Source organism: Bombina bombina, chromosome 11 (genome assembly GCF_027579735.1).
Source record: "Bombina bombina isolate aBomBom1 chromosome 11, aBomBom1.pri, whole genome shotgun sequence".
In the NCBI taxonomy this organism is placed as follows: Eukaryota; Metazoa; Chordata; class Amphibia; order Anura; family Bombinatoridae; genus Bombina; species Bombina bombina.
In genome coordinates, this window is record NC_069509.1 from 169043237 (window position 1) to 169070972 (window position 27736).

A 27736-nucleotide genomic window follows, 5' to 3' on the forward strand; every position below is an offset into this window, starting at 1 on the left:
CCCAAGGGGCCTATCTATCAAGCTCCAAAAGGAGCTTGACAGCCCGTGTTTCTGGCGAGTCTGAAGACTCGCCAGAAACAGCAGTTATGAAGCAGTGGTCACAAAGACTGCTGCTCCATAACCTGTCTGCCTGCTCTGAGCAGGCAGACAGACATCGCCGGAAATCAACCCGATCGAGTACGATCGGGTTGATTGACACCTCCCTGCTTGTGAGCTGCTGGTGCAATGCTGAATACGGAGAACGTATTGCTCTCCGTGTTCAGCGAGGTCTGGCACACACTGTCGGATCAGGTCCGCCAGACCTTGATAAATAGAGGCCCAAGTGTCAAAACAATGATCAATTGCATCAAATATAATTTAGTACCAATATATTACCTGAAATCTTCACGAGAAAACGTATATAACTTGGTTCTACCAAATAAAGTTATATGTAAATATTAACTTCACCTGTTACCTAGTCCTGAACATTCTGGTCTATGAATAAAATAACAAATTTAAGAGAAAAAAAATGATATATTAGGTAATGTTCATAACTCAACGGTAAGACACAAAAAAAAAAAAAAAAAAAAAAAAAAATTTTTAATCATTTTATTTTTAATAAAATATGAAAGAAAAAGTCTGAATTTTGGAACTCTGGATTTATTATTATTTTTATAATTATTATCGGTTATTTGTAGAGAGCCAACAGATTCCGCAGCTCTAATCGGATTTGAGGATTTGTACCTATACTATATATTTTATATAAACATGGCTTAAGCCATTTATAATACCACTGCTGCATTTCATATAATTTCACCCACACTTAACATATCGCATTTTACAGTGTAACTATTACTATGAAAATCTCACTGGGATACGGTATCACGAATACAAACACACCATTATTTAGTCATTTTTTCTAGATGGGAAAATGACCACTTGTCATAGCTCATAACCTAATTACCACAGAAAATCACAGGTTGAGAAACTATGTGCTACAGAAAACACAGAATTCCTGTAAAATACACACTTACTACATTACAGCTGCATCCGATATAAGGAAAACAAAAATATGAGGAAATATGGAAGACTGAGGCAAAAATGTCAGAGGAATTCCCCAAAAAAGTACTATATTTGTATTAAATTATAGCAGAATGGCAGTTCTTACATTTGTAGACGTTTGTCAAATAATAAAACAATGGTGTCTCCAGAAACAACACATAGGATGGTGCACAGTGACGCCTGCTCACTCACGGCCGTGCTGTCCTTATAAGGCGGTGCGGCCGTTTTACAGTCAGTCAGTGCAGAATATTCAGAGCAGCCCGGACAGCCACACCGCCACATTAACATTTAACACACTATAGTAGTATAATAAACATTTTCACTCGGTATGCACAAAAAATAGTGGGCGGGGCTAAGATAAGATAAGCTTTTGCCCGGTATGCCCTACGGCCAGTCCGGGCCTGGCACAGTCAAAAAAAGATTTGTGAGCAGCCCAGCAGTGAAGTGGTTAATAAAGCAACTTAAAAAATCAGCATTTACGACTGGTAGAAATTACAGTTGATTATGCCTGATATATATATATATATATATATATATATATATATATATTTATAGTTATCTGTATGATTTCAGCATTATTGTTGTATGCAAAGTTGCTAATTAATAACAGTGATAATAGAGGCAGCTATTATTTTTTTATTCATTATTTAATTTAAAATGAATAGTTTGAAATGCTACAATAAAAATACATCCTTTTTGTTTTGTGTATGTTGCGTGTCATCCATTAATCCCTTTTATTTTTCTAAAATCTGGTCACTTTAATAAATGAATAGATAATTCCCAAAATTTCCCTAACCCCTACCAGTGTATTGTTAGTGGAGCCACTGTCGGAAGGGTGGAGTTGTTGGTGTGTTGCGGATATCTTGTGGGTGTGGTCTTGTTATCATCGGTGTGGCCAGGGTGTTTTGTCCGTGGGTGGGTAGAGTCTGAGCATTTTCTAAACAGAATGGTGGTGGGAAAACACTATGAGTCAGATTACAAGTGGAGCGGTAGTTTGCGTTCCCGTTCGCTATAAGTGTCTGTGGGGGAAATAACACCCAACAAGTTACGCAAATGTCATGGTCCTATCTTACACATTCCACCTTAATATATACTTTGCCATATCAAGCCTATACCACCTTAACATTGTCTCCTCCTGCCTATAAAGCCTGCACTGTCTAATTACTCTTTGCTGGTTTATTGAAGTGATTAACTCACAACTCCAGCTTGTATCCTGGTGAAAGGAAGTACTCGGCTGCATTTAAACTACTTCACTTGCACACCTTGGCAAAAGCGCTGCTTGTTGTCTTCCTACCTGGCTTCCTCTGACGTCACTGCAAGCCATTCACTCCTCACACGCTGCTCAGGCCTGGCAGCGTTCCAACTTCACAGCGTGCACAGACTTCCAGCTGCTCTGACACAGCCTTCCGGATCTCAAGCACTCACAGTGCCTTCAGCTTGCAACAAGTATAGCGACACATGAGGTTATCAGGTTCCGTATAAGCTTTTACTTGTAGTGTTCTAAGTCTGCTACTCTCACTACTTCCATATTTAAGCTTGCCATAATATTGACATTCCTCTATGTGTTACACTGTATAAATCTGCCAGCAAGCTACTAGCACTACCATTACTAAATGGTTATATTAACTCCTCACCTGCAGTGTGCCATATTAAACATGCTATGAGTACTAATCAGGGTATTTTCCTTAACTAGTTACTGCTCCTGTCTTGAGAAATATATATCCTTTGTTCTGCCTCTAAAGCATTCCTGTATTCATTACTCTTTGATATTGGAAACTTATTGAGGCAATATAAATACAGATTAGGATTATATGCTTCCTTACTAGCAAGCATATTTCCCAGTTTGTTACATTAACATATTACCACAGTTCTACTTCTAAAGTACTAAAGATAAGTAAAGAATTGTCACATAAACAAGTGATTTCTTACATAATAAACCAGCCTTAAAAAAAAAAAAAAAAAAAAAAAATTTGTAACTATGGAGCCATCAGATGTGGCCCCCCAGCTACATAATTTAAACCAGCGCCTGGACAACTTAACTCAGGCATTTAGAGATATACAGGTGGAAAACCAAAGTCTCAAAGCCTGTCTTAGAGAAGTGTTGGCCAATAGGAATGCTGGAAATGACCACCAGGCTGAGCCCCAGGTTTCTTACCCTGAGAAATTTACTGGTGATAGATCCACTTTTCGCCAGTTCAGAAACGCCTGCCTGTTGTTATTCGATTTAAAACCGAGAACTTATCCTACAGACAGATCCAAAGTATTAACTGTTCTCTCATACCTGCGAGGGGAACCTCGGGCCTGGGCTGACTCATTTTATGAGTCCCAGGACCCAATTCTGAATTCTTTTGATGCCTTCTTAAAGGCTTTATCCAACCTTTATGATGATCCTTATCGTCAGATTACTGCTGAGACTAAACTCAGAGGACTCAAACAGTTAAAAGCTCCAGTGGAGGAGTATATTACTCGTTTCAAGATTTGGGCCAGAGATTCGCTCTGGAATGAGGTCTCTCTCAAGAATCAGTATCGAATGGGGTTGTCAGAGGAAGTAAAGGACGAACTCTCCAGAACTGGCATACCAGATCGCCTAGAGGATTTCTATACTTTAACAACTACTATAGATCGCAGGCTCCGAGAGCGAAGGCAGGAAAAAGGTAGTTCTAGCCACCCCACACGCCGCTTGCTCCCGACTCCGCCTACTGCTACTGCTCCCCCTGACCAGCCTATGGACATTAGCTTTCTGAGAGGACCTCTCACTATGCAAGAAAAGACCAGACGCCGTAATCTCAATCTGTGTATGTATTGTGCTGGTACGCAGCATGTGGTTAAGGATTGTCCCCTGCTTCTGAAGCAAAAGCGAGGTAAGACAAAATCAAATAGTAACTGTCTTCACACAAAGTCAGCTACATCAACTTACTTTACCTTACCTTTACAATTACAGTGGGATCAGCACAGGATCAGCAGTAACGCCATCGTTGATACAGGCGCTTGTACCAATTTCATTGATGTTCGTTTGGTTCATTCTAATAAAATTCCTTTTCAGTTAAAAAGCATTCCACTGCCTCTCAAAGTCATTGACGGGTCACATTTAGCTTCTGGTCCGGTGTCACATCAAACTGTCCCTCTGTTAGTCACAACTCCCTCTGGTCACACTGAAACAATTACTTTCGATATCATATCCTCTCCTATTTACCCTATTGTACTGGGAATCTCTTGGCTTCGTTTACACCAACCCACTCTGCATTGGTCCACTCTTTCTCTCTCCTTCCCCTCCTCTTACTGTTCTAACACTTGCTTCCCTAGGAAACATATTTTGATCACATCCACTCCTGTCATACCAGTTGAATATTCTGATTTTTCAAACGTTTTCGATAAAAAAGAGGCAGAGGTATTGCCTCCCCATAGGGCCTATGATTGCCCCATAGATCTGCTGCCTGGTGCAACCATACCTCATGGTCATATTTATCCCCTCTCAAGACCTGAGTTACAACACCTTAAAACTTATATTACTGAGAATTTAAAAAAAGGGTTCATCCGTCCCTCCACCTCACCTGCAGCAGCAGCTATGTTTTTTGTAAAGAACAAGGATGGGTCTTTACGCCCGATAATAGATTATCGCGAGCTGAACAAAATAACAATAAAAAACAGATACCCACTACCTCTCATCCCAGAACTGATTGAGAGGTTACGTGGCGCCACAGTGTTCACTAAACTAGATCTGAGGGGTGCCTATAACCTTGTCAGAATAAGAGCCGGGGACGAGTGGCTGACCGCATTTAGGACTAGGTATGGTCTCTATGAGTATACGGTTATGCCATTCGGTCTGTGCAATGCCCCGGCGACATTCCAGAACTTCATTAATGATATTTTTAGAGATGTTCTTGACACGTTTTTGGTTGTCTACTTAGACGACATTCTTATTTACTCACCCTCTTTGACAGAACATATACAACATGTCAGGCTTGTGTTGTCTAGACTACAAACACATAGACTCTATGTTAAATTAGAAAAATGTTTGTTTCACGTCACAGAGGTGTCTTTCTTGGGTTATCACATCAGTAAGGGTCAGATAAAGATGGAGGATAACAAAATTTCAGCCATATCATCATGGCCTATACCCTCTTCTGTGAAAGAAGTTCAAAGGTTCTTGGGCTTCGCAAATTTTTATAGACGCTTTATTCAAAACTTTGCTGCCATCACAAAACCCCTGACAAATCTGACTAAGGGAAAGACTCCATTTTGTTGGACACCTGAGGCTCAAACCGCCTTTGACCAATTAAAGCATCTCTTTACCACCTCTCCGATACTCCATCTACCAAACACAAAGTGTCAATTCGTATTAGAGGTTGACGCATCAGAATATGCCATTGGCTCCGTGTTATCCCAGAGATCCACTCCTAAGGACTCATTACATCCTGTGTCTTATTTCTCTAGGCTCCTGACACCAGCTGAGCTGAATTATCCAGTTGGTGAAAAGGAGTTGTTGGCTATTAAGTCATCCTTTGACCAATGGAGGCATTTATTGGAGGGTACGGAGCAACCTATAGTGATATTTACTGATCATAAGAATCTACAGTATCTCCAGACAAACAGAACTCTTTCTGCTCGACAGCTCCGCTGGAGCCTCTACTTCTCTCGTTTCTCCTTCCACATTGCCTACCGTCCTGGCATACGGAATGGAAAGGCAGATGCTTTATCTAGAAGGGATAAAAAGCCTGAGTCTACTCAATTTCCATCCACCCTCATTCCAAAATCTTCTTTTGTAGGTCTTCTATCAAATGATCTCACAGATCTAAAAACACATCAACAACAAGACATTACTAAGACCGCTTACACGCTTACCCCTGATAATGCTGGAATCCTCTACAAGGATTCAAGGCTATATGTTCCACCCTCGCTGCGAGATCAGGCAGTGTCCATTGCCCATGATTCATTATTAGCAGGTCATATGGGTATACACAAGACACTTGACCTTCTGCAGAGGTATTTTTGGTGGCCTTCTATGAGAACCACTGTTAAAGAATACATCAAACTCTGCGTTACCTGTCAAACCTGTAAGCCCTCACACCAACCACCTCTGGGTTTACTACAGAACCTCCCTATTCCCGAATTTCCGTGGACTTCTGTCTCCATGGACTTTGTAGTTGATTTGCCTAAATCTGAAGGTTACACCGTCATTTTTGTTGTTGTGGATCTCATGTCAAAGATGGCACATTTCATTCCAACCGAAACTCTACCCAGTGCACAAAAATCAGCTCAGTTATTTCTTAGAGAGATTATTCGTTTACATGGAATACCCACTACAGTACTCAGCGACAGAGGCTCACAATTCACCTCAAAATTTTGGAGACATCTTTGTAGCTCACTAGACATACATCAGTGTTTGACCACATCGTACCACCCACAGACCAATGGACAGTGTGAGAGAACCAACCAGTGGCTGGAGCAATTTTTACGTTGCTACTGTTCCCACAAACAAGAATCTTGGGCCACGTACCTCCCACATGCTGAGTTTGCATATAATAATACCACCAATACTTCTACGGGGTTTTCTCCCTTTTATATCAATTCAGGCTACCATCCCCGATTTCATCCATTGCCTATGACACACTCACCTTGTCCTCAGGTGAATGATCTCGTCAATTCCATCAAGCAGACTTACGTCGCCATACAGGATAACATCAAGCAAGCACAGGCCACCCAAAAGAGGTTCTATGACCTACGCCATCGCCCTCATCCTACCTACGCTGTAGGACAAAAAGTCTGGTTATCGGCAAAGAATCTGAGGATTCCAACTCCTTGCAAGAAGTTTAACAAACTTTTTGTTGGTCCTTTTTCTATCATTGCTCTTCCAAACCCGGTTACGGTGACTCTACAGCTTCCTCCCACTTACCGCATTCACCCGACATTTCATGTGTCCCTCATCAAGCCTTGCTACTCTTCTACCCCTCTATCAGCCACTTCCCTGGGTTCTCCTACCCCGGATCCTGAGTACGAGGTCCAGGCCATTCTGGACTCTAGACGTTGGCATGGTGAACTGCAGTATCTGGTTCATTGGTCCGGGTACGACTCTTCGGAGGACTCTTGGGAACCCGCTTCAAATCTCTCTGCAGATAGGTTGGTCTCTTTGTTTCATCGGAGGCATCCGGATCGTCCTTCTCCCTGAAACCTCTTTGATGTTTCCTTGGGGGGGGAGTATGTCATGGTCCTATCTTACACATTCCACCTTAATATATACTTTGCCATATCAAGCCTATACCACCTTAACATTGTCTCCTCCTGCCTATAAAGCCTGCACTGTCTAATTACTCTTTGCTGGTTTATTGAAGTGATTAACTCACAACTCCAGCTTGTATCCTGGTGAAAGGAAGTACTCGGCTGCATTTAAACTACTTCACTTGCACACCTTGGCAAAAGCGCTGCTTGTTGTCTTCCTACCTGGCTTCCTCTGACGTCACTGCAAGCCATTCACTCCTCACACGCTGCTCAGGCCTGGCAGCGTTCCAACTTCACAGCGTGCACAGACTTCCAGCTGCTCTAACACAGCCTTCCGGATCTCAAGCACTCACAGTGCCTTCAGCTTGCAACAAGTATAGCGACACATGAGGTTATCAGGTTCCGTATAAGCTTTTACTTGTAGTGTTCTAAGTCTGCTACTCTCACTACTTCCATATTTAAGCTTGCCATAATATTGACATTCCTCTATGTGTTACACTGTATAAATCTGCCAGCAAGCTACTAGCACTACCATTACTAAATGGTTATATTAACTCCTCACCTGCAGTGTGCCATATTAAACATGCTATGAGTACTAATCAGGGTATTTTCCTTAACTAGTTACTGCTCCTGTCTTGAGAAATATATATCCTTTGTTCTGCCTCTAAAGCATTCCTGTATTCATTACTCTTTGATATTGGAAGCTTATTGAGGCAATATAAATACAGATTAGGATTATATGCTTCCTTACTAGCAAGCATATTTCCCAGTTTGTTACATTAACATATTACCACAGTTCTACTTCTAAAGTACTAAAGATAAGTAAAGAATTGTCACATAAACAAGTGATTTCTTACAGCAAACCCAATCACGTTTTCTCAAGGGCGCTAACCCAACATGAAATATGAATATTTTACATTACAATGTTCTTCACATAGAAGAATATGTTCTATTTATTCATAAACATATATTTCTATATAAATCTGATGGTATTTTGATAAAATGTATATCTATACCTATATATATATATATATATATATATATATATATATATATATATATATATACAGTACATGATTATATATAGGTATTGATATATACAGATATATTTAGGAATATGTATTTATTAATACTTAGAACATATTCCCCTATGTGCAGTACATTGTAATGTGAAATATTTACAGCAAATACACAATATAACATTTTATTAAATATTGCCTAGATTTGTGCTAAACAGGGTGCGAACATAATGCCAAAAAAGTTGCGTTATTTCACTCTCCATAGAAATTACGAGTTACTGAAAAGCCTTCTTGTGCTGTGCGGTATGGTGTGTTAAAACCTAACATAAACCACAAGTCTAAACACCCCTAATCCGACACCCCACGACATCGCCTACACTAAATAAATGCTATTAACCCCTAATCCGCGGCTCTCTGACATTGTCGCCACTAATAAAAGCTATTAACCCCTAATCTGCCATTTCCCGACATCGCAGCCACTAATAAAAGCTATTAACCCCTAATCTGCTGCTCCCCGACATTGCCGCCACTAATAAAAGCTATTAACTCCTAACCTGCTGCTCCCCGACATTGCCGCCATTAATAAAGGCTATTAATCCCTAATCTGCCACTCCCTGGCATCGCCGCCACTAATAAAAGCTATTAACCCCTAATGCGCCGCTCCCTGACATTGCTGCCACTAAATAAAATTATACATATTTCTATATATATATACATATGTATTCATGTATTTAGAAGTCCATTGGAGCAATTTGCAGTCAAGTAGCTGAAAACATGAGAAATCTTCAATATGTATGCAATATTCATATTTAATAAAGTGTTAACCTGTGTATGTTCTGTAAATATTTCACACTGACATATTCTTCACATAGGGTAACACGTTCTAACTTCTAAGTATTTTTAAATAGATATTCCTATATATATCTATATATCTATACCTATATATAATTATCTATATATACTGTATATATATATATATAGGTATAGATATATATTGTACCATAAAAAACATCAGCTATATGTAGAAATATGAACTTAAGAATAAATAGAATATATTCTGATATGTGAAGAACATTGGATTGTGAAATATTCATTTCATAACAGGATAGCGCACTTGGTTAAAGGGACAGTCAACACCAGAATTTTTGTTGTTTAAAAAGATAGAAAATTCCTTTATTACCCATTACCCAGTTTTTCAAAACCAACACTGTTATATTAATACACTTTTTACTTCTGTGACTAACTTGTATCTAAGCATCTTCTGACCGCCCCTAATCACATGACTTTTAGTTATTATCTATTGACTTGCATTTTAGCCAATTAGTGCAGTGTCTGCCACTAGCCACGAGCGTGAGCACAATGCTATCTATATGGCCTACATGAGCTTGCTCTCCCATGTTGTGAAAAGTAAATAAAATAGAGGCAGTCTTCAAGGGCTTAGAAATTATCATATGCGCCTTCCTAGGTTTGCTTTCAACTAGAAAACCAAGAGAACAAAGCAAAATTGTTGATAACCAGTAAATTGGAAAGTTGTTTAAAATTACATGCCCTATTTGAAAAATGAAAGTTTTTTTTGGACTTGACTGTCCCTTTAAATGTGATCAGGTTTCTGTGCAAGTATGGGTGTTTTTCCACTTTTCGTGCTCTATTGAAGCCTATGAGGGAATACGTTAATGCAGTTGCGATATTCAAAGTTCGGCTTTTTGCGCACATCGGGTTAGTGCTCGTGCGAACACTTTACTTTCAACTTGTAATATGCACCCTTCCCAACACACGCAAAAAGCTTACTTCTAGCAAAGGTAACGCACGAGCGGAAGCAATAAATAGCGCTCCACTCTTAATCTAGCGCTTTATGGGCAATGAAATTTTGAGTTTAATATCCATTTAATTAATCAAGCAAATTAAACAAATATTTTTATATGATGACTTCTTCTGCTGTTCTTCTGAAATTAATACATTCACTGTAAACAGCGTCAAAATATATATGATGATCTGTATATCTGTTGAATATAAAAATGTGTTCATCTCTGTGCAGTTCATACAAACATATTAATGCATCTGCTGTTCTCCCTACTGTAAATAATATTCATGTCATTTATTTTTCCAATATGAATGAAAGAAGCAATATTTCTCAATCCCAAACCAACTTGTTAGGTTGCAAAAGTAATAGTTATTGGAACCAGTACTAAATCATCTACCTGCATCTGTGTTGACAAGCAGAATAGCCCCAGGTTCTGCGTATTACCTATTGGGTATATGAAAACCTCTACACAAGTAATTGAATGCAATAAATCAACTCTTGTATATCTTGACATCATATCCCATAATAACGGAAAGGAAATGAATCGCTTAGGATGTTTGTTACACAGTGACAGTGCATATGCCATTTTCTAGGCTTCTTACGCTGTATCAGTATTAGAGCTAAAGAAATTGACATTTATTTGCCCGTACAAAATATTTTAAAAGTGTTTTATAGTACAAATTATATAAATAGCCACAGCATAATATTTATAGAACGTTTTGCCTTTAAAGTAATTACAAATATGCTAAATTAAACTCTGAGGGGCCTATTTATGAAAGGCCTGTCGGACATGATCCGACATTGTGGATCATGTCCGACAGACCTCGCTGAATGCGGAGAGCAATACGCTCTCCGCATTCAGTATTGCACCTGCAGCTCTTGTGAACTGCTGGTGCAACGCCGCCCCCTGCAGATTCACGGCCAATCGGCCGCTAGCAGGGGGTGTCAATTAACCCGATCGTATTCAATCGGGTTGAATTGCGGCAATGTCTGTCCGCCTCCTCAGAGCAGGCGGACAGGTTATGGAGCAGCGGTCCTGAAGGCTCGCCAGAAACACGGGCCCTCAAGCTCCATACAGAGCTTGACAGATATGCCCCGAGACTAGAAGCAGGGAGTGTCAATCAACCTGATCGTATAGGATCGGCGGATTGATGTCCACAGCCTCAGAATGAGCGGACCAGTTACGGAGCAGCGGTCTTAAGACTGAAGGAGCTCGCGCGGAAACAGGGGCCTAAGGGGCCTCTTCGGCCCTTGATAAATCGGCCCCATAGAGTTAAACCATGGCTCTATTTGTTCCTTGAATAAAATGGTTTTAGTCACTGCTGTATGAATTACTGGCATTAATTGGTTACATTATTGCTTTATTTATTATGGGCAGATAGGGGTTAAATGACTGTTCTTTGTTACTGATGAAGAGGGGTAAAATACTGTTCTATAGGTTACTGGTATAAATCAGTAGTAACTTATTGTTTTATTATATATTACCGGCACAAATGAATTAAACTACTGCTCTATAGGTTACTGGTATAAATCAGTAGTAAATGATTGCTTTATTATGTATTATGGCACAAATAAATTAAACTACAGCTCTATAGGTTACTGGTATAAATCAGTAGTAACTTATTGTTTTATTATATATTACCGGCACAAATGAATTAAACTACTGCTCTATAGGTTACTGGTATAAATCAGTAGTAAATGATTTCTTTATTATGTATTACCGGCACAAATGAATTAAACTACAGCTCTATAGGTTACTGGTATAAATCAGTAGTAAATGATTGCTTTATTATGTATTACCAGCACAAATGAATTAAACTACTGCTCTATAGGTTACTGGTATAAATCAGTAGTAAATGATTGCTTTATTATGTATTACCGGCACAAATGAATTAAACTACTGCTCTATAGGTTACTGGTATAAATCAGTAGTAAATGATTGCTTTATTATGTATTACCGGCACAAATGAATTAAACTACTGCTCTATAGGTTACTGGTATAAATCAGTAGTAAATGATTGCTTTATTATGTATTACCGGCACAAATGAATTAAACTACTGCTCTATAGGTTACTGGTATAAATCAGTAGTAAATGATTGCTTTATTATGTATTACCGGCACAAATGAATTAAACTACAGCTCTATAGGTTACAGGTATAAATCAGTAGTAAATGATAGCTTTATTATATATTACGGCACAAATTAATTAAACTACAGCTCTATAGGTTACTGGTATAAATCAGTAGTAAATGATAGCTTTATTATGTATTACGGCACAAATGAATTAAACTACTGCTCTATAGGTTACTGGTATAAATCAGTAGTAAATTATTGCTTTATTATGTATTACCGGCACAAATGAATTAAACTACAGCTCTATAGGTTACTGGTATAAATCAGTAGTAAATGATAGCTTTACTATGTATTACCGGCACAAATTAATTAAACTACTGCTCTATAGGTTACTGGTATAAATCAGTAGTACATTATTGCTTTATTATGTATTACCGGCACAAATGAATTAAACTACTGCTCTATAGGTTACTGGTATAAATCAGTAGTAAATGATTGCTTTATTATGTATTACCGGCACAAATTAATTAAACTACTGCTCTATAGGTTACTGGTATAAATCAGTAGTAAATCATTGCTTTATTATGTATTACCGGCACAAATGAATTAAGCTACAGCTCTATAGGTTACTGGTATAAATCAGTAGTACATTATTGCTTTATTATGTATTACCGGCACAAATGAATTAACTACTGCTCTATAGGTTACTGGTATAAATCAGTAGTACATTATTGCTTTATTATGTATTACCGGCACAAATGAATTAAACTACTGCTCTATAGGTTACTGGTATAAATCAGTAGTAAATGATTGCTTTATTATGTATTACCGGCATAAATGAATTAAACTACTGCTCTATAGGTTACTGGTATAAATCAGTAGTAACTTATTGCTTTATTATATATTACCGGCACAAATGAATTAAACTACAGCTCTATAGGTTACTGGTATAAATCAGTAGTAAATTATTGCTTTATTATGTATTACGGCACAAATGAATTAAACTACTGCTCTATAGGTTACTGGTATAAATCAGTAGTAAATGATTGCTTTATTTTGTATTACCGGCACAAATGAATTAAACTATTGCTCTATAGGTTACTGGTATAAATCAGTAGTAACTTATTGATTTATTATGTATTACGGCACAAATAAATTAAACTACAGCTCTATAGGTTACTGGTATAAATCAGTAGTAAATGATAGCTTTATTATGTATTACGGCACAAATGAATTAAACTACAGCTCTATAGGTTACTGGTATAAATCAGTAGTAAATGATAGCTTTATTATGTATTACGGCACAAATGAATTAAACTACTGCTCTATAGGTTACTGGTATAAATCGGTAGTAAATTATTGCTTTATTATGTATTACCGGCACAAATGAATTAAACTACAGCTCTATAGGTTACTGGTATAAATCAGTAGTAAATGGTAGCTTTATTATGTATTACCGGCACAAATGAATTAAACTACTGCTCTATAGGTTACTGGTATAAATCAGTAGTAAATGATAGCTTTATTATGTATTACCGGCACAAATGAATTAAACTACTGCTCTATAGGTTACTGGTATAAATCAGTAGTAAATGATTGCTTTATTATGTATTACCAGCACAAATGAATTAAACTACAGCTCTATAGGTTACTGGTATAAATCAGTAGTAAATGATTGCTTTATTATGTATTACCGGCACAAATGAATTAAACTACAGCTCTATAGGTTACTGGTATAAATCAGTAGTAAATTATTGCTTTATTATGTATTACCGGCACAAATGAATTAAACTACTGCTCTATAGGTTACTGGTATAAATCAGTAGTAAATGATTGCTTTATTATCTATTACCGGCACAAATTAAGGTATTTAAAGGGACATGAAGCCCAACATTTTCCTTTCATGATTCAGATAGAATATACAATTTTAAATAACTTTCCAGTTTACTTCTATTATCAAATTTGCTTCATTCTCTTGGTGTCTTTTTTGAAGGAACAGCAATTCACAACTGAGAGCTAGCTAAGCACATCTGGTAAGCCATTGACAAGAGGCATATATGTGCAGCCACCAGTCAGCAGCTAGCTCCCAGTAGTGCATTGCTACTCCTAAACCTCCTAGGTATGCTTTTGAAACAAGAATACTAAGAAAACAAAGCAAATTTGATAATAGAAGTAAATTGGAAATTTGTTAAAAATGACATGCTCTATCTGAATCCTCAAAATTTTATGTTGACTTTACTGTACCTTTAAATTCATTTATAAGAAGCAATTTTTGTATATTCCTGTACATGGATATAACTTGCTGTATATACAGTGCACTATAATATTTATTTAAAGGGATGCACAGAGGTCAAGTCGGGCGGAAACGCATGGGAACGGAGTTCCTGTACTATTTTTGCAGGAGGAACTAAGTTCCCTCTGGACAGAGAACAGAAACACTTCAATAAACACTGCTGCTGTTGGTGGGAGGAGCTGGACCACAGTCTGGTTAGAGAGATAGCGAGATCCTCTAGTAATGGACAGTAACACTTCCTACAATACACTAAATGTAAGACTGTCAGCGGGCTTACATTTCAGTGTGGCTTGCTCTGGGGTTATTTAGCTCCCCTTAGCAGAAATATAACTATTGCACCTTAAGTGGGTGAGACTCTGTGACAGAGGAGTCATCTCAGGCCCAAAGGCAACCATTCAACACTTCATTGGATTTAATTTGCTTTCATTAACAAAAGTTTATAGATTATATACATATAAATACAGTGTGTGTATGTGTATGTGTACATATATATATATATATATATATATATACAGTATATATATATATATATATATATATATATATATATATATATGAAACAATATTAATTATGTGAGGGAGGATAAAGTCAAGATAGGATAAAGTCAAGGTGAGTTCCCACACTTTTTTTTTTGCAGGACTTGACCCCCGACACAGAAAGGTTGCATCCATTAAGTTTTCATGCTTTAGAAATAAAAAAATATCAATTTTAGATTGTTTTTCTTTTAATGTAGTGGTGCCCAAACATTTCCAACTGATGGGCCACACTAAAACTTGTTTTTTTACTCTACCGTTTGAACAGTATAAGATATTTAATCAAACAATGTTTTATCAATGTATCATACAGGGTATATTTACAAAGATTACTGAATTAATCATTTAGCAAGCCCCAGGACACTGCAGAGTGTAGGGGGAGGGGCCTTTGACCCCTGGGAGGAGTTAGGTCCCTCTTAGCATTAGTTGGGTGGGTCTGAGAGAAGGGGCATATAAAAGGGAAAGGAGCGGCAGCCATCTTAACACAACAATTTTAATAGTAGGCAGCAAGTTTTCCTCCCTCCCATGCTTTAGAAGGGTTTGTGTAATTGTCACAGCTGGGGGCGGGTGCTAGTTCCCTCACGTCAATAATTGGACTATGGCCATAAGTAAATAGGTATCCTCCCCACGGGGATGGGAGAGCAGGTTAACTAGCTTCCTGGGCATGGGGTTCCTTGGAGCTTTGGGTGGAAAAGTAACAGACTTAATTAAGTCCAGGTGAATCTAAATATGGTCTGGTCAACAAAAATTAAGAATTAAGATGGGGGTAGCATCTTTGGTACTGTTATAGTTGATCATCCTATTTAATAAAGTTTATACAATTCTAAGAGTTATTTATTTACTTATAAGAAGAAAAGGAAAAAGAACAGTAAATCAGTGATAGGTCTCTACTTATTGACCTTGGTAAATAAATATATGGGTCAGCATAAGAAGTAGTGCTTAAGCATTTAAGTAATTTATTCAAATAAGAACAGATACCACAAAAGAGTGAGGAAGCGTATGTGAAACGTGACCGCGTCAGGGGATTTCTCTGTTTTTTAAAAGCTCACCTGTTGTTGTTAATATCACAATTAGGTTGTAATAGTAACAGTGACTAATTATTGCTAAGTACCCTCTGTTACGGTGGGGTGCATTTACTTAACCGGTACCTTAGGAATACGGTAGCAAAGCACAGTACTTTAATTCAGTTTATTTAATCGAAACAAGCCTGTAGCATTGGTCAGGCTATCGCTCACATTTATTAAACGTAAAAGTATTGTGTTGTTTTGCTATAATCTACTCAGCATCCCTTCCCTTGTTATACAACAAGCTACCAATTACTTTAGTCACTGCACAACTGATTTACTATACAACATTAGAATAGTACTACACGGGTGATGTGTTTTTAAATGTGTGTGTGAGCAGCAAGAAATTGCTACTATTAACTGCCTTTTTATTTGGTTCGAAATATTTTAACTTTATACCATTTCTTATACTCATAAATTAGTGCATAAAAGCATTCCATATTTGACCATACTCACTCTTTTGTGGGATCTGTTCTTATTTAAATATTTTATTTTATTTATTTAATAAACAGGCTGTGGCCAAGTTTTTTTTACCAAAGAACGAGTGTCAGGGGCAGATTTATGAAAGTGCGAGTGGACATGATATGATGTAGCGTATCATTATCTGCCGCATACGCTGTCGGCATTTATCATTGCACAAGCAGTTCTTGTGAGCTGCTTGTGCAATGCTGCCTCCTGCAGATTTGCGGCCAATTGGACGCTAGCAGTGGGTGTCAATCAGCCCGATCGTATAGGATCGGGCGAATTGATGTCCGCAGCCTCAGAACAGGCGGACTAGTTATAGAGCAGCGGCCTGAAGGCGCTTGATAATTCGGCCCCTCAGTGTATTATTTATTGGTTTGAAAAGTGTAAGTTAATTCAAGTTTAAAGGGGATGTTATTTTGACGACTCATGGGGTCAAGGCATTAGCAAAAATGTGTATTGCTGAGGGAAGTGACATTCAGCTGTTTTCAGCTATGAATTTATTAGTGTAAAAAAGCAACAAAGAAATATCTGTTACAAAAACATAAGAAAACTGCGCATCCCCAAATCAAGGTGGTTTATTACAGGAAATTCAAATCACAAAAATCAATCGCCTAGATTACGAGTTTGGCGTTAGCATTAAAAAGCAGCGTTCAGAGGTCCCAACGTTGCTTTTTTAGGGTTTATTTTTGTTCCAATCAGCCAATAGAATGCAAGGTCAATCCTATTGGCTGATTGGATCAGCCAATCGGAATGAACTTCAATCCGATTGGCTGATAGCATCAGCCAATAGGATTTTTCCTACCTTAATTCCGATTGCCTGATAGGATTCTATCAGCCAATCAGAATTCAAGGGAAGCTATCTTGGATGACGTCATTTAAAGGAACCTTCATTCTTCGTTAGGACTTTGTTTTGGCTGGATTGAAGATGGACCTGCTCCGCTCCGGAAGGATGAAGATAGAAGATGCCGTCTGGATGAAGATTTCTACCGTCTGGAGGACCTCTTCTGCCCCGATCGGATGAAGACTTCGGACCCTCTGGAGGACCACTTGTGCCCGGCTGGGTGAAGACGGCTCAAGGTAGGGTGATCTTCAGGGGGTTAGTGTTAGGTTTTTTTAAGGGGGGATTGGGTGGATTTTAGAGTAGGGTTGGGTGTGTGGGTGGTGTGTTGTAATGTTGGGGGGGTATTGTATTTTTTTTTTACAGGTAAAAGAGCTAATTACTTTGGTGCAATGCCCCGCAAAAGGCCCTTTTAAGGGCTATTTGTAATTTAGTATGGGATAGGGAATTTTTTTATTTTGGGGGGCTTTTTTATTTTATTAGGGGGATTAGATTAGGTGTAATTAGTTTACAATTCTTGTAATTCTTTTTTTTCTGTAATTTAGTTTATTTTATTTTATTGTATTTAATTGTAGGTAGTTTAGGTAATTTATGTAATGATAGTGTAGTGTAGGTGTATTTGTAACTTAGGTTAGGATTTATTTTACAGGTAAATTTGTACTTATTTTAGCTAGGTAGTTATTAAATAGTTAATAACTATTTAATAACTATTGTACCTAGTTAAAAAAAATACAAACTTGCCTGTAAAATAAAAATAAACTCTAAGATAGATACAATGTAACTATTAGTTATATTGTAGCTTAGGGTTTATTTTATCGGTAAGTATTTGGTTTTAAATAGGACTAATTTATTTAATTATGTTAAATTAATTTTGTTTAATTTAAATTATATTTAAATTAGGAGGGGGTTAGATTTAGGGTTAGACTTAGGTTTAGGGGTTAATAAATGTATTATAGTAGTGGCGACGTTGGGGTCGGCAGATTAGGGGTTAATAATTGTAGGTAGGTGGCGGCGACATTGGGGGCGGCAGATTAGGGGTTAATAAATATAATGTAGGTGTCGGTGATGTTGGGGGCAGCAGATTAGGGGTTCATAAGTATAATGTAGGTGGTGGCGGTGTCCGGAGCGGCAGATTAGGGGTTAATAATTATAATGTAGGTGTCAGCGATGTCGGGGGCGGAAGATTAGGGGTTAATAAGTGTAATATTAGGGGTGTTTAGACTCGGGGTTCATGTTAGGGTGTTAGGTGCAGACATAAAATGTATTTCCCCATAGGAAACAATGGGGCTGCGTTAGGAGCTGAACGCTGCTTTTTTGCAGGTGTTAGGTTTTTTTTCACCCAGCTCAGCCCCATTGTTTCCTATGGGGAAATCGTGCAAGAGCACGTTTAGCCAGCTTACCGCTACCGTAAGCAACGCTGGTATTACAGTGAGATGTGGAGCTAAAGTTTGCTCAATGCTCACTTTTCTGAGGCTAACGCCGGCTTGCAGAATACTTGTAATACCAGCGTTGGCTTAAGGGAGTGGTAAGAAAAAAAAGAGCGTTAGCCCCGCAAGCCTTACCGACAAAAACTCGTAATCTAGCCGAATTTACTTACTAAAAACAAAGCAAAACATTAATCAAAGAAAATCCTGCATACCGGATACCAGTGTGCAAATCCAGATATCTGTGTCTTGCACTTAGAAGCATTGCGCTCCAGAGAGCGCGCTTCCATAGGATCCAATGGGAGCCTCATTCTGATGCTGTCATACACTGCACATAACCTAGCGCAGCGAAGGGTGTAAGTAGTGCATCGATGGGCAGCAAATTATAAATATATTATGTATATGACTATACATACATATGTATGTGTTTATATGTGTCTATACACAGATATTAACACACACACTTAGATTCTTGCACCTGGGTCCTATGGTTTCTAGTTACGCCTCTGTTGACATGTGTGTGCAGGGAGGGTATGCATCAATCAGTGTCTGCACTGAGGATGGATGTGCATAAGTTGTCATATGTATATTTATATTGATAGTATTAAAAGAAATATGAAACCTTTATTTTGTGAGACAGGCAGAGGATGCAATTTGAAAAACTAAGGCCTAGATTAAGAGTTTTGCATTAGCCTTAAAAAGCAGCGTTAAGAGGTCCTAACTCTGCTATTTAACGCCCGCTGGTATTACGAGTCTTACAGCTACAGGCTCACCACTCACTTTTTTGGCCAGACTCGGAAATACCGCAAATCCACTTACGTCAATTGCGTATCCTATATTTTCAATGGGACTTGCATAGCGCCAGTATTATGAGTCTGACAAAAAGTGAGTGGTCCGCCCTCTCCTGTCAAGACTGGTACTGCATTTTAAAGTCAGTAGTTAAACTAAAGTGCTAAAAAGTACACTAACACCCATAAACTACATATTAACCCTTAAACCGAGGCCCCCCCACATCGCAAACACTAAAATACATTTTTAACCCCTAATCTGCCGAACCGGACATCGCCACCACTATAATAAATATATTAACCCCTAAACCGCAGCACTCCCGCATCGCAAACATTAGTTAAATATTATTAACCCCTAATCTGACGTCCCTAACATCGCCGCCACCTACCTACATTTATTAACCCCTAATCTGCCGCCCCCAACGTCGCCGCCACTATATTAAAGTTATTAACCCCTAAATCTAAGTCTAAAACTAACACCCTCTAACTTAAATATAATTTAAATAACAAAAAAAGAAAAAAATTACAGCCACACTAGAAAAGCATCAGGGAGAAGGGCTGATAAAAACAAAAATTTATTGAAGCGGTATAAAATCAGGTATGTGGCAGGCAAACATCCTGGAGGACCACTTCTGCCGGCTTCGTTGAGGACTTCAGCCCGGTTGGGTGAAGACGTCTCCCGGTAAGGTGATCTTCAGGGGGTTAGTGTTAGGTTTTTTTAAGGGGGGATTGGGTGGGTTTTAGAGTAGGGTTGGTTGTGTGGGTGGTGGGTTTTAATGTTGGGGGGAATTGTAATTTTTTTTTCAGGTAAAAGAGCTGATTACTTTGGGGCAATGCCCCGCAAAAGGCCCTTTTAAGGGCTATTTGTAATTTAGTGTAGGGTAGGGCTTTTTTATATTTTTGGGGGGGCTTTTTTATTTTGTTAGGGGGATTAAATTAGGTGTAATTAGTTTAAAAATCTTGTAATTTATTTATTATTTTCTGTAATTTAGTGTTGTTGTTTTTTGTACTTTAGATAATTTTATTAAATTGTAATTAATTGTATTTAATTTAGGTAATTAATTTAATTATAGTGTAGTGTTAGGTGTAATTGTAACTTAGGTTAGGTTTTATTTTACAGGTAAATTTGTCTTTATTTTAACTATGTAGTTATTAAATAGTTAATAACTATTTAATAACTATTGTACCTAGTTAAAATAAATACAAAGTTGCCTGTAAAATAAAAATAAACCCTAAGCTAGATACAATGTAACTATTAGTTATATTGTAGCTATCTTATGGTTTATTTTATAGGTAAGTATTTAGTTTTAAATAGGAATTATTTAGTTAATTGTAGTAATTTTATTTAGATTTATTTAAATTATATTTAAGTTAGGGGGGTTAGGGTTAGGGTTAGACTTAGGTTTAGGGTTAATAACTTTATTATAGTGGTGGCGATGTTTTGGCGGCAGATTAGGGGTTAATAAATGTAGTTAGGTTGCGGCAACATTGGGGCGGCAGATGAGGGGTTAATAAATAAAATGTAGGTGTCGGCGATGTTGGGGGTGGCAGATTATGGGTTCATAAGTATAATGTAGGTGGCGGCGGTGTCCGGAGCGGCAGATTAGGGGTTAATAAATATAATGTAGGTGTCGGCGATGTTGGGGCAGCAGATTAGGGTTTAATAAGTATAATGTAGGTGGCGGCGGTGTCCGGAGCGGCAGATTAGGGGTTAATAAATATAATGTAGGTGTCGGCGATGTTGGGGGCGGCAGATTATGGGTTCATAAGTATAATGTAGGTGGCGGCGGTGTCCGGAGCGGCAGATTAGGGGTTAATAAATATAATGTAGGTGTCGGCGATGTTGGGGCAGCAGATTAGGGGTTAATAAGTATAATGTAGGTGGCGGCGGTGTCCGGAGCGGCAGATTAGGGGTTACTAATATAATGTAGGTGTCGGCGATGTCGGGGGCGGCAGATTAGGGGTTAATAAGTGTAAGATTAGGGGTGTTTAGACTCAGGGTTCATGTTAGGGTGTTAGGTGTAGACATAACTTTTATTTCCCCATAGGAATCAATGATGCTGCGTTAGGAGCTTTACGCTGCTTTTTTGCAGGTGTTAGGTTTTTTTTCAGCCGGCTCTCCCCCATTGATTCCTATGGGGAAATCATGCACGAGTACGTTTAGCCAGCTCACCGCTAACGTAAGCAACGCTGGTATTGAGGTGAGATGTAGAGCAAAATTTTGCTCTTCGCTCACTTTTTTGCGTTTAACGCCGGGTTTGTAAAAACCCGTAATACCAGCGCTGTCTGTAAGTGAGCGGTGAGCATAAACTGCTCGTTAGCACCGCACAGCCTCTAACGCAAAACTCGCAATCTAGGTGAAAGTTTCCAATTTACATCTATTATCAAATTTGCTTTGTTCCCATGTTATTCTTTGTTGAAGAAATACCTAGGTAGTCATCTGAAGTACTACACGGCAGAAAATAGTGCTGCCCTCTAGTGCTCTTGCAAATGGATAACATTCTTGAAAAACTACTGCCATATAGTGCTCCAGACACGTGCACGCTCCTGATCTTACATTAAAGGGACAGTCTACACCAGAATTGTTATTGTTTTAAAAGATAGATAATCCCTTTATTACCCATTTCCCAGTATTGCATAACCAACACAGTAATATTAATGTACTTTTTACCTCTGTGATTACCTTGTATCTAAGCCTCTGCAGACTGCCCCTTATTTCAGTTCTTTTGACAAACTTGCAGTTTAGCCAATCAGTGCCTGCTCACAGATTACTTCACGTGCACGAGCACAGTGTTATCTATATAAAATATGTGAACTAACACCCTCTAGTGGTTAAAAACTGTTAAAATGCAATCTGAAAGAGGTGGGCTTCAAGGTCTAAGAAATTAGCATATGAACCTCCTAGGTTAAGCTTTCAACTAAGAATACCAAGAGAACAAAGCAAAATTGGTGATAAAAGTAAATTGGAAAATTGTTTAAAATTACATGCTCTATCTGAATCATGAAAGTTTATTTTGGCCTAGACTGTCCCTTTAATGCTTTCTACTAAAGATACCAAGAGAACGAAGACATTTTTATGAAAAAGCAAAATTAGAAAGTTGTCTGAAATTGCATGTTCTATCTGAATTACAAAAGAAACATTTTAGGTATCATGTCCCTTTAAGACCACTCCCAACTTTTAATAGTTTTCAGCCTAAGACATGAGGTAGAACCAGGGTGCCAGTCAATGAAATAATGGAGGCCCCAAAGGGTGTGGCAGGGTGCGCAATAGGTGTGGACAGGTGTTTGTGGGAAGGGTTTAGATTGTGTATATTATTATGACATTATTATTATTTTTTTATTTACACATTGGAAATTATTCTCTGCATTGCAGGAAATCTGCATATTGAATTAATGCTTTAAAATCATTTTAAAACCTGTCATTTTGTTAGAAAAATATACATTGTTTTGCAGCCCTAAGAAAAACCCCTTGAAAAGATTCTTAAATGTTATTTATCTTCATTTGCTGTGGCTAGTTAGGGACATCAACCAATCAATGTGCAGCATGCAGGAGTGTGCACAGAATGCACTGCAGTCTCCCTGGCGGAGTAGAAATATTACAATTTTCAGAGTTTAACCCCCTTAATTGCTTAACCATTCCACCCCTCTGCTCAGCTGCTTTGGAGTTTTTAGATGCTGCTCAGATTTAAGCCCTACTGTAGGTCAGCAAACACAGCAGATTCAAACTTACACTATTATTGTATTTATATATCATGACATATGAGAACTCTACAACAAAATGTGTGGTAAAAATGTATATTTTTATTGAATTTTTAATCAACAAGGTTGTAAAAAATCGTGTTTTTTTTTCTGAACTCTATAGTCAAAAGAAGAAAAGGTTATCCTCATATAAAAAAGGGTATTTAGGTACAATAAGAAAAGTTTGATTTACACATAGGGGCTCCCAGGAACTTCTTCTTAAAGGAATTGAAAGGTCAAAATTGAACTGTGCATACAATAATTTTTGCAATATACTTTTATTAACAAAAATGCTTCTAGTAAAAGTTATTAAAAATTGCATTTTCGTGAGCGCAATATTTGCGCTCCACTCAGTAATACCAGTGCACGCAAATGTTACAAGAGCGTGCTTCGATAGGTTCCAATGGGAGCCTCGTTCCGATGCCATCATTCATGGCACATAACCTAGCTTGCGAAGGGGTTAAGTCACGCAGCGATTGGCAGCAAACTACAAATATATATGTATATGAATATAAACATACATGTGTATGTGTTTATATGTATATATATACACATATTAACACATACAAAAAATATACATAAGCATATACATGTATATGTACAGGGAACACACAGTCCCTATAGACCACAATGTAAAGGCACTTTTCATACCCGCTCAATTTAAACCCTAAAAACTACTTTGTGCAGTATTTTTTTTATTTTTATTTTTGAAAGGCTACATTTTAGTCTAAATTTCTTTATTAATTAAAAACCACACTACACTTAAATTTGGGGGCAATTGGGGAATTTGTAGAAAATTAACCAGAGATCTGGTCCCTGCTTAATTTTCGGAGCGCTCATTGCTTCTGCGATCTTGCATTAACCAGCCACTTGTAACCCGTTTGCGGGCGCATGATAATTTAGTGTTCCACGTGTCATCTTGTCCAAAAATGGTTAATGCTTTTTAAATGCCAAAAAGCATTGCCCCCACAGAGAAGTGTAGCAAAAAACCTCATGGTAAGACTGTCTTAAAACTATTCCACAACCAATCTCGTTCGCAATACGGATCCCTTTTTAAAATATTGTTATTATTATTATGCTTTTATCATCGGGTCGGAGTGAATTCTGGGACTTGATAACTCACTTACTGATATGGAAAACTCCCACAGAAAAACTGGTAATTTTAGTGAAGAAAGATCTTTTTTTTTAAAAAAAACAGCCCTGTTGTACATGTTGAAACATTCTTTTTCGGATGGTAAAGATAAAATGTTTGAGTATCATATCTCTTTTATTAATTTGAATTGCAAATATTCTCATGCTTTGAAAGGCCCTAGAAAACAAAGCTAATAATCACCCAAGTTGAGTGTATAATGATCTATTCCTGAAGTTTCTACTACAGCAATATATCAGTGAAATCTGAAACCACATAACAGACTTATCTCTTTAATCTTGATGTGGGAAAGAGGAATATTGATTAACTGATTCTCTGAGTGATGAAACCTCTTTTAATTAAGCAGTATTCTTTTTCATCAACTTCTAATAAAGAAAATATGAATTGTGCCCATGCAATGCACATATTAGACAACAACTGTTTCCCTAGAATAAATCACTAAGGGCCAGATTTCAAGAAGAACGGTACTTAACACTCACGCTCGCGCGATACCTCTGCTAGAAGTTGAAAGTAAAACGTTTTCGATCACGCGCTATGCCGATGCGCACAAAAAGCCGAATTAAGATATCGCGTGTACGGTAATGTATTCCCCCATAGAAGTCAATAGAGCATAAAAAGTAGAAAAAACACCCTACTCTTGTACAAACACAAGCTCATATTCTCCATTCGGAGCTTAATGCCCCTGTTTCCGCACGAGCCGTCAGAAGTTATGAAGCAGCGGTCTAAAGTCATCTTCACGCACATTCTATTATCATGTTTCTTTGTTCTCTTGGTATCTTTTTTTGAAAAGTAGGGATGTACACTCAGGAACATGCACGTGTCTTGAGCATGCACTAGATGACAGCACTTCCTTCCATAAAGGACTCCGGACCCCTACCTAGATATCTCTTTAGAAGTAAATAGGAAACTTTTTATAAAATTGTATTCTCTGCCTGAATCACAAAATAACGTTTTGGGTTTTATATCCCTTTAAATTTGCAGCTATTAAAGGGATTTGAAACCCAAAATTTCCCTTTGTGTTTGAGACAGATCAGAACATTTTACAAAGGTTTCCAATTTATTTCTATATCAAATTTGCTTCGTTTTAATAATATTCTTTGTTGAAGAGATACCTAGGTAGGCCTCTGGAGCACTACATGGCAGGAAATAGTGCTGCCCTCTAGTGTTTTTTGCAAATGGATAACATTCTTGAAAAAATGCTGCCAGTAGTGCTCCAGAAATGTGCACGCTCCTAAGCATCCGTCCCTACTTTTCAACAAAAGACACCAAGAGAACAAAGAAAATTGATAATATAAGTAAATTAGAAAGTATACAATCACATGCTGTATCTGAATCATGAAAAACAATTTTTGGGTTTCATATCCCTTTAATATTGATTTTTAAAAACTGGTGCAAATTCTTACTATGACTAATAACCTAGTGGCAGCATTGTTTGCAACAATGTTTTTAACATTGCACATTGTTATTAAAACTGCTGAAAATGAAGTTTTATTTTAACTCATGTCCCTTTTAAAAGTGTTTAACTATTTGGTTTCCATATTTGTATATGTCTTTGACATTCATTATCTATTTAATATTTGTCTTTCAGAGGAGATCCAGATAAAAGTGACATATGGGGCAACACACCACTGCACCATGCTGCTGAGAATGGTCATGCCAACTGTGTATCTTTCCTGGTTAACTTTGGTGCCAACTTGTTTGCCCTGGATAATAAATGCCGCACTCCTCTGGATGTGGCCGTTTTAAAAGAACGGGCAGAATGTGTACAAATTCTGGATGGCGCCGCTAACAAACAAACAGCTGTTAACCCAAAAAAGGTAGCAAGACTTAAAGAACAAGCACAAAAAGATGCTGAAAGGAAGATTCGTGATTGCGAGAAGCTTCAGGAAAAACATCAGACGCAGATGACTAAAAACTACAATAAAAATCAATTTGGGACGGTGAACTCATCCAAAGGAACCTTATCAAGCTCAACTGGGGCTGGTTTTTCAAAGCCAAGTACATTATCCAAAAGTCTGAGGGACACGTTGAAGTTGAAACTAAAAAAGAAAGATAAGAACACAATTGATAGAAATACTGGAAGTAACGTGATGTTTGCCAAAGATGAAAACAGCAATGCTCATCGTCCCAAAGCTTCAGATGTCTTCAATGAAAATGAAGAGGATGACCTCAAGGATAATGATGTCTCAGAAGTAAAGGAAAAAGAATCCATCTTAAACCGTCCTGGGCTTGGAAACATCGTTTTCCGAAGGAATCTTGCTGCAGATGTTAACAGAGACTTTGGTGACATATCAACATTTCAAGAAAATATGGATTTCAATATTCCTGATGAGTTGTTTGCAGATGGTGAGGTCGAGAATGGCAATGAAATGAACCCAGATTGGAATGAAGATGATATTAAATGGAATGGTGAAGATGAAACATCCCCTCTTCAGGTCTTCTTGGCCTCCTATGGCTTGCTGGAATTATTTCATACTCTTACAAGGGAAAAGATTGATCTGGATGCGCTTCTGATGTGCTCCAATGAAGATCTACAGAGTGTCAACATACAACTTGGACCAAGAAAAAAGGTCCTTAATGCAGTGGAGAAAAGAAAGTTTACCTTGAACAAACCAGGGAAAATCAGTGACACTAAATTATAGAGTATAAACTAATTTTAAGGCCCTTTATTGTAAATTCTAGTCAACAAACTCTGTTTTCCATATTGTGACCACATTTCAATAACTCTTTTTTGATGGCAGATAAGAACCATAGGCCCAACAAGTCTGCCCAATATTTCCTAAGAGTCTAAACTTATCTAGTTCATAGGATAGCCTTATGATTCTCCCAGGTATTAATCAGTACATAGGATAGCCTTATGCTTCTCCCAGGTATTAATCAGTACATGGGATAGCCTTATGCTTCTCCCACGTATTAATGAGTACATAGGATAGCCTTATGCTTCTCCCAGGTATTAATCAGTACATAGGATAGCCTTATGCTTCTCCCAGGTATTAATCAGTACATAGGATAGCCTTATGCTTCTCCCAGGTATTAATCAGTACATAGGATAGCCTTATGCTTCTCCCAGGTATTAATCAGTACATAGGATAGCCTTATGCTTCTCCCAGGTATTAATCAGTACATAGGATAGCCTTATGCTTCGCCCAGATATTAATCAGTACATAGGATAGCCTTATGCTTCTCCCAGGTATTAATCAGTACATAGGATAGCCGTATGCTTCTCCCAGGTATTAATCAGTACATAGGATAGCCGTATGCTTCTCCCAGGTATTAATCAGTACATAGGAT

General features: G+C 37.9%; 1 protein-coding gene across 1 annotated transcript in view; it reads left to right on the forward strand.

Moving 5' to 3' along the window:
• The window catches only part of ANKS4B (ankyrin repeat and sterile alpha motif domain containing 4B), a 42889-nt gene extending 15684 nt beyond the window's left edge, over positions 1-27205 (forward strand). Inside the window, exon 2 of the mRNA XM_053695070.1 lies at positions 26034-27205. Coding sequence (XP_053551045.1) covers positions 26034-27087 — 1054 coding nt within the window. The 3' untranslated portion in view covers positions 27088-27205. The remainder of the gene's footprint in view (positions 1-26033) is intronic.
• The last annotated feature ends 531 nt before the right edge of the window (positions 27206-27736 follow it).